The sequence below is a fragment of the Chanodichthys erythropterus genome, chromosome 7 (genome assembly GCF_024489055.1).
Source record: "Chanodichthys erythropterus isolate Z2021 chromosome 7, ASM2448905v1, whole genome shotgun sequence".
Classification (NCBI taxonomy): Eukaryota; Metazoa; Chordata; class Actinopteri; order Cypriniformes; family Xenocyprididae; genus Chanodichthys; species Chanodichthys erythropterus.
In genome coordinates, this window is record NC_090227.1 from 21459745 (window position 1) to 21468841 (window position 9097).

Sequence of the window (9097 nt, forward strand, 5' to 3'; positions counted from 1 at the left end):
TTCAAAAGTTTATATGCTTGATTCTTAATAGTGTGTGTTGTTACCTGGATGATCAAAAGCTGCAAACATTCACTGATGCCCAAGACAACACAACAAAATAAGAGAGCCAGTGGGTTGTAAACCTATTAACAGGATGACTGGAAATTCTGACTGGAATAAGACTGGAAGTTCTTATTTTATTTAAAGATCTACTTTTTTTTTAGTTCTATCCAAAGCTTCATAAAACATTTTCCAGAAGACAAAATAAAAACAATTTATATTTTACTAGAATAGTTACATCTATATATATATTTTTTTTTTTTAGTTTTTAATTTATTCATTTTCGAGATTTTTCTTGACTTGGAAATCACAATTTTAAAATTCCAAGCTAAATTCTCAAGTGTTCCATGATCGTGTAGCAATATATTAACGGTGTGTGCACGTTTAAATAGAGACTAGAGCGCATTTATGAAGGAGCTGCATGTCATCTGCTCAAGTGATTGTCAATGGCCGTCTTGAGAAGTGATCAGATAAGGTGTGCAAAAGTCTTGGAAAACTTCTTAGAAAAAGGATGTGGATGAGGACATGAATGCTTTTTACAAGTTGAAATCTTGTAATTATGGCAACCCGAAAAATACAACCGCACAATGTTTCTAGTAATTCGCGTATGTAACTAATTTAGTGTTGATATATTTTTTTACATTTTGTGCGCTATCACAAAAAAAAAAAAAAAAAACGAGTATCCTGGGGATGTTGGAGGAGCACAAGAGAAATCCCCCCCTAGACCCGATCCAGAGTTACAAACTTCATTTTGACGTTTTCTTTTATACATACGAGCAGTAGCGGCTCCTGGGCAGACATTTAGGGCAGATTCAGGGTCTTAGCGCTAGTTACCATTTTTGTAAGATTTATATTCTAATCATAGACAGAATTCTCATGTCCTTGCGTTAATTAACCTGAGGGTGGCGCTCTAATGATGATTGATAGATTTCAGTACACCCGACAAACGTATTGAATGCCAGCTTAGAATTGCTTAATGTATCAGGGCCAGTATAAATGCAGAAAAGCTGATAAAGACACAAAAGCTGCATTTATGTTTAATTCAGTGTCTAGTTCCCATTCAGTCGGTCACGTTCGACGTACGTCGGACAGACCGACGAATAGGAATCTCGCTAGAGAGGCCAATCTACTTCGAGTGTAACTAAACGAGCCAATGCACATTGGCATGCAATCATATGCATCAGCTGCTTGCCTCGCAGCGCGGGTATATAATGAGCAGCAGGTGCGTTGCATCTTCAGCTTTTCGCTTCGGAGCCAAACTTCTGCAACAAGTGTGAAGGAAGCTACTGAAAGCACAAATGTTGGAAACGTCTCTTTGTTGCGGTGCAGGCGGACAGCGCAGCAGAGGGGCTGGTAAGAGATCGCCTTCAAGGAGAGTGCACACGACAGGCTGCACATTCCCTGTCTGTGTTGCAGTGGCTTCTCCCCTGCGTGCTTCAGCACCTAAAAGAGTCAGTCCTTGAAAGAGCTTACACAAGTAGTTTGTGTCATTTTAAAGATGTCGGTTCAACTTGCTGAGGCGGCATTTGTGGACGAGTCATGTACCCATTGTGGGAAGATGACCGTCGCGGAGTTGTGCTCGAGACTCCAGTTCCTGCAAAGGGGCGGAGTCCCGGTCCCGATGCCTCGTTCCAATCCTCCCCAGAGGGTTGCTTTGGGCAGCGGGGCCGGTGCCTTGAGGATCACAGTGAGCGTGCTTCCTTCGGGGAACCAACCCCCTAGGAACCCTCGCCCCTCTTGCACTCTGCAGCCAGTAGAGCTGCCAGGGGAACGCGGTGGACCACCCCAGAGGTGTGTACCATCTGTATCCTTCGGAGATCCCCAAGACGACCGGATGTCAATCGCTGCATCGGAGGGTGAGCCTGACGCTTCTGGGGATGAGGATTCGCCGCAGTTGCCTCCTTCGGAGGTGACGACTGTGCCGATTCAGACCCGGAAATGATGGCTATGCTTTCCCGGGCCGCCAACAGGGTCAGGCTCGTGTGGAATCCTCCACCGTGTCCCGAGCCCTTGAGGTTGGACGATTGTTATCTTGGGGTGGCAAGGGCTGGTTCTCAGCGCCCCACCCCAGTACCTTTCTTCTAGGAGGTGCATGAAGAGCTCACTGGCACGTGGACGGCACCTTTTACAGCCCGAAACCGTGTCGGTGGGTCCTCCTCCCTCACCACCCTTGATGGCGGAGCGGTGAAGGGTTATACACGCATACCCCCTGTGGAACGGGCCGTTGCTATGCAACTGTGTCCTAACTCCATCTGGCGGAGGGAGCCGTCTCTCCCTTCCCGAGCCTGTAAGTACTCGTAGGATCTTACCAGCAAGGCTTATCAGGCCTGTGGGGAAGCCGCTTCCGCCCTACACGCTATGGCATTGAAGCAGGTCCATCAGGCCAAGGCACTGAAGGACCTGCATGAGGGTGGTCATGATCCTCAAGTTCTGCAAGAACTTCGTGCCGCGACGGACCTCGCGCTTCGTGCGATGAAGGTTACGGCACGGTCAGTGGGTCCACCATGGTGGTCCAGGAACGCCATCTCTTTGTTTCCTTTTTTTTGTTCTGCCAGAGGTACCCAAATTTTCAATAAAAGAGCAGTTTCCTCTATCTCCGGGTCCGGCAAGAACCTCACCACTGTCATCCACCTCTTCTGTCGCCAGCAGACAGCAGCGAGCAGCAGGCATATTCTAGCACAGTCTCGGGATCAGTTGTGCGAACACAGGGATTTGGTGCTCAGTCACCTCAGCCAGTTGGGGCTTCAGGTCAACTGGGAAAAGAGCAAACTCGCCCCAGTGCAGAGGATCTCTTTTCTCGGTATGGAGTTGGATTCGGTTGAACAAATAGAATGTGCTCAGTCGGTGTTGAACTGCCTGTCGGTAGTTGCTATGCAACCATGAACTGAGCTCTCCAAGAGGATCAGGATGTTTCTGCAAAGGATAAATGATTTCTAGCCCTTGCATTAGTTTTACTACGAGATATATTGATGGAGATAAGATATAAAAACCACCATGTACAGCTATGATCAGCTATTCGGCTGAGCTTTTGATGTTTTGTTACGGAAAGGCCATAGCTGATCGGTTGATTCTTGTCACACGACCTGCGGTGCGCTTGCGGCATTCTGAGAAGTTGAGAATTGCATGCACGTCGCGACCACGTTGATCCCATTATGAGCGCGCCTGCCACGCGGCTACATTTGAAAATAATAACTGACTTGCACACGGAAAAGACGCAATATGTGAACGGCCCCATAGAACTTCTTAAAGCAAAGCATCGCAAGCATCTTTTGCTTTTCTGTGAGCACAGCTGTTGCTGGTGAAAGAAAGCCACGACTTTTCTCACACAACCATGCAAGAGACTGACATGAGAAACGTTTAAACGTGCTTGCAAGATTCAATGTGTGTCCGAAACACTTACTGAACTAGAGAGCTGATTGAGACACACCATCTACGATCGTTACACCCCTAATACTTATAGTAATTTAAAAATGTGGTAGCATTGGATCTGGACAGGAAGGATAACTCTGGGAGTTGGAAGGGGTGTGTCGCGATTCTGCCTTCTCACATCGCGATACAGGTTCGTGGACCTGCGTATCGCGATTTCGGTTTCATATCGCATATCGTTACAGCCCTAGCTTGTACAGTGATAAAGACCAAACTTGCACCTCATTTGTGATGTAGGTTTTACTTTATAGGCTCCAAGAAAGCAGATACTCGCTTAAATTTGGTTTGACGCTGAACGTTTGATATTAGCAAATTTAGGGACCGTCTCTAAAGTTGCGACATTGGTATTCACGTTTCTATCTTCAACAGTGTTTAAAGCAAATGACTTACAGTCACAAAACCAACTGTAAAGTGTTCATCTAGGTGCAGTGATGCACCCTACTCTCTCTCTCTCTCTCTCTCTCTCACTCACACACACACAAACAAACAAACATGTGAACTCACACAAACTCTTGTACACGCACATGCACATACATATTCAAACACACCCCACTCAAAGTACATACACATATATTATCTCTTTTTTTACACGATTCATTCTATTCTGTTCATTTTTATTTTTCCTGCTCATATATTATCCTGCTTATACAAATTTTACATTGTGTTGCCAAAGCATTTATAAAATAAATGAAATTAACAAAGTAGAAATAAAATTAAGATTAAGAAGGAAAATTAAAATGGATTTTAACTAAAATTAAAATAAAATAAATTTAATAAAATAAAATTAACAAAGTAGAACAGATTGTGTGATGAATGTGTACAAAAAGAAAAAGTATATGTGTATGTACTTTGAGTTGTGTGTGTTTGAATGTGTGTGTGTGTTTGAGAGAGAGAGAGAGAGAGAGAGAGAGATAGAGAGAGAGTAGGGCGCATCACTGTTTGACCATGAACACTTTACAGTTGGTTTTGTGACTGTAAATCATTCTCGTCAAATGCTATTGAGCTTTAAATTATGGCATTTTTTGTATGATCCCATACAGTAGTGAAATGCATAGCAATATTTACATATTACTTGACAGTTTATTTGGAAATACTTTACAATAAGGTTCATAATGTATTAACTAACGTGATATCCATGAGCAATACATGTGTTACTGTATTTGTTAATCTTTGTTAACGTTAATAAACGTACAGCAGTTCATTGTTCATGTTAAAGGATTAGTTCACTTTCAAATGAAAATTTCCTTATAATTTACTCACCCCCATGTCATCCAAGATGTTCATGTCTTTCTTTCTTCAGTCAAAAAGAAATTAAGGTTTTTGATGAAAACATTCCAGGATTTTTCTCCATATAGTGGACTTCAATGGCCTCCAAACAGTTGAAGGTCAAAATTACAGTTTCAGTGCAGCTTCAAAGAGCTCTACATGATCCCAGACAAGGAGTAAGGTCTTATCTAGAGAAACCATTGCTCATTTTCTTAAATAAATAAATAAATAAATGTTTTAGGTTTTATCAATAAATGTTCATCTTGACTAGCTCTCTTCTTCTTCTTTTCTATTTGAATTCCAGCAGTGTAGACACTGCTAAGTGTATTACTGTCCTCCACAGGTCAAAGTTTGAACTAATTGTTATATACAGTACTTGCACTAGACAATGACAATTTAGTTCAAACTTTGACCTGTGGAGGGCAGTAATACACTTAGCAGTGTCTACACTGCTGGAATTCAAATGAAGAAGAAGAAGAGAGCTAGTTCAAGATGAGCATTTATGGTTAAAACGTATACCATTTTAATTTTTTTTTTTTTAGAAAATGAGCGATGGTTTCAACTGTTTGGGCTCCATTGAAGTCCACTAAAAATCATGGAATGTTTTCTGTCAGCATTCTACCTCCTATAGTTTGTCTCCATGCCTCTAGAGGTCCCCTGTGTTCCCCTCTGCCTTTATTTTTCTTCGTTTACTCTTGTTAGCATTATCCAGCTCACCTGTGCCTTGTTTCTCCTAGGGTATTTTAGCTGTGTTTTTTCCCTTTGTTCCTCACTTGGTTTTTGAGTCTTGGCTGCGTGCTTTCTGCTTTGTTTTTTTCCAAGTCCTTCCAAGCCCTTCCAAGCTTCCTCAAGTAAGGTGTTCTTAGTTATTTGATTGTTTATGCTCTAGTTTGGTTTTCTCCCCACGTGGAGTTTTTATTTTACCATTTATCTCTCATGTTATTAATTCCTCTGTCTGAGAAGAACTTTTGTTGGATTTTTGGCTTGCAAATACCTTTTTTTTTTATATATATAATATATATACCAACATTGCCTGGAGTACTTCCTTGAGTGTTTCCTTTGGGTCCAACATTACAGCCTCTGTGGCCTAGTGGCAGATCTCTCAACCACCACACCAGAGACCTGAGTTTTAGTCTGGCTTGTGACAGTTTTCATCAAAAACCTTAATTTCTTTTCGATTTTAAATTTCATGGCATCAATACATCTCAAAGTTGGGACAAGGCCATGTTTACCACTGTGTGGCATCCCCTCTTCTTTTTATAACAGTCTGCAAACGTCTGGGGACTGAGGAGACAAGTTGCTCAAGTTTAGAAATAGGAATTTTGTCCCATTCTTGTCTAATACAGGCTTCTAATTGCTCAACTGTCTTAGGTCTTCTTTGTCGCATCTTCCTCTTTATGATGCGCTAAATGTTTTCTATGGGTGAAAGATCTGGGGCCTGTACCATGAAGCTGGATTAGCTGGCTAGCCAGGTAAGTTTCAGATTAGTTTGCGCGAATCCTGGCTTTAAGGTACTATGAAAGTTGCTCGTCTTAAATCAGTCTTCGTTGCCATGGTATCTGACGCTGCACGGCTAACCTGCTCCGGGGCAAAGAAATATAGGTGACGTAACTAATCCACAGCGTCTGTTGCAATGGCTTCACCGTTTCTTCCGAATCCTGTAGACCTCTCCGCGCAAATTGTTAGACGAGCACTTCGTAGAGAAAGAGTTTTTAGGGACAGACAAAATCCCCTTGCTTTCCCTGAGACTTATTTGTATGAAAGATATAGATTTTCCGCGGAAGGAATCTCTTACATTTGCGAACTTCTTGAGCCTCACATAAGAAATGTGACACGTCGAAGCCATGCCCTTACTGTACCGCAAATGGTATGTATTGCGTTGCGTTTTTTTGCGAGTGGTACATACTTGTATGCAGTCGGTGATGCGGAGAACCTAGGGAAAAACACGGTTTGTCGAACCATTCGCAAGGTGGTCCTCGCGCTGCAGGGGTACATTAACAGCTTCATTGTGTTCCCCGGACATTTATCGACCATGTCCTTAAAAGAGGGCTTTTATAAAATTGCCGGTAAGATATAGGTTATTGATAGAGTGACATCACATTAACAAATTTAACCTTTTACATTTAAAAAAAAATCAATTTGAGTAGCTACCTAAACGTATTTTACAAAAAAGTACATGTTAATGATTTTAAATGTTGATTATTATTTTAAACTTTTGGTAGGATTCCCTAGAGTCATAGGAGCACTAGACTGCACACATGTTGCAATCTCCACAGCTCTAGGAGAACATGAGGCAGATTATGTGAATAGAAAATCCTTTCACAGCCTTAATGTTCAGGTAGGCCTACATGTGAGATGACTTTATTTTCAGTGAGATGAATCTTTAAATGAATAGTAACATTAATATATGAAAATGATGTACTGTACATTTAATCGGCAGATGACTTGTGATCATGAATGTATGATCACAAGCTTGGATGCCAAATGGCCTGGCTCAGTGCATGACTCAAGAATTTTCTGTGAGTCTGTGTTGTGTCAGCGCTTTGAGGAAGGTAAGCTACATTTAGTACAGTACAGTACACTTAAAGTGTCCATTTAAATTGTGACAGCAAATCCTACACAATTTTCCCATTTTATGTTCTATGACAGGGCTTTTTGATGGCCTGTTGGTAGGAGACAGGGGTTATGCATGCCAGAGGTTTTTGCTAACCCCCTATCCTGACCCTCAGCCAGGGCCACAAAACCGCTTCAATGTGGCCCTCAGTAAAACCAGGGTCAAGATCGAGATGACCTTTGGCATCCTAAAGGCACGTTTCAACTGCCTTCGGCATTTAAGAGTGTCACCAGAGAGAGCATCACAGATTGTAGCTGCATGTTGTGACACTGTCACACAAAATGCATGTTTTACCGCTCTATTTATTACAATGATTTTATGTATTATAGAGTTTTAATTGGTTTACATGTGTTTTAGTCCATTTTATTCCTCTTAACATTTTAAGTGTGTATGTCTTTAAGAAATGAATGGTTGGCCTGTCATGTGACCAGTCACATGACAGGAAGCAGGAAAAACATCTGTATAAAGAGAGCAGCATGGCAAACAAACAAGGACTCACTAATAGTCAACAACTCACCTGGAGTTTTTCATTTTGTGGACTTACCTCTCCAGCCACAACCTTTTGGATTATCACTACTGTGGATATTTGTATATACACCGGTGGACACTCACATTGGGACTTTATCAGCACACTAGGATTCTTGGACTGTTTTAGGGTATGGTACTTGGGACTGTATGCTTTTAACAGACTGAGTTTTCCTGGTTTTATTGTGTTGTTTTAAAGTACCTGTGAATATTGTAAATACACAATTCTTATTTAAACTTATCACTGTTTTATGTCTCATTCTTTTAACCACTAGCAAACTCACACAGTAAAATCTGACCCCATTTTAAATCTTGTGACTCAACCAATTTGGCTGATTGTTACAATGTGCCATTCTGCATAATATAGCTACAATCAGAAAGGAGCAATTACCACCACAGAACCAACATCTCCCCGATGAAATTGACCCAATCACACTTGACCACCCAGCTGGCGCAGCTGTCAGAGATGCAATTACCATACAATATTTCACTTAATAAAAGCACATTGAAACTGCATAGGTCTTTTGTGTAGGTGTTTTATTGGTTTTGTGGCTATGGGAGGGAAAAAGAGCAAGAAAGTTGCATGAATAAATATTCATATATTGTGTTCATACTAAAGTGTAACATGGTTAATAAAGTTCACATACTGAGATATTCGTTTCAAGCTGTTTGATCTCCAGTTTAATTTTTTTAATTTGGAGTCTCCTAAGCTCACAGTCTAGGTCCTTCAGTGTGCAGTCCAATTCAAGGCTCCTTTTGTAAAGGGCCCTGACAGAGTCCGTTTCTACCTGAAACATAATTCCACCACAAACAATCATTACAAGTTTTCTGGAGGTTAATGAAATCACAAAATGGCATGTCTTCCTATTTATGTAAAGGTTTTACTTTGTTCACATTTCTTCTGAAGCCCATTGAGGTAGAGGCCTCAGTTTCAGTGGCAGGTTGTGCAAAATCCTAAAAAATTAAAAAAATTTAAAAAAAAATAATGATGAGGGCCAGTCACTTGCCAAACAAAAAAGTGTGTGCTATAAAAAGCCCAAAGTGTTCACCTCAGCAACAGTCTCAGAACACACAGACAGAGTGTCCTCATCATTTACTTCACCCTAATAAATAAAAGTAGGCCAATGTAAAGCATAACTGTTGTGAAGCAGGTTGTGTTCAGTGTTCTGTCTGCTGTATACTGACCTCTGTGTGAGAGACTGTGTGCATGTGTGCTGGCTTTATCAA

General features: G+C 41.4%; 1 protein-coding gene across 1 annotated transcript; it reads left to right on the forward strand.

Annotated features, from left to right (window-relative positions):
- The first annotated feature begins 6364 nt into the window (after positions 1 to 6364).
- Positions 6365 to 8365, forward strand: LOC137022897 (putative nuclease HARBI1). Its single transcript, XM_067389365.1, has 5 exons — positions 6365 to 6797; positions 6954 to 7069; positions 7172 to 7283; positions 7381 to 7603; positions 8215 to 8365. The coding sequence occupies exons 1-5, from the start codon at positions 6365 to 6367 to the stop codon at positions 8363 to 8365; spliced, it is 1035 nt and encodes a 344-aa protein (XP_067245466.1).
- The last annotated feature ends 732 nt before the right edge of the window (positions 8366 to 9097 follow it).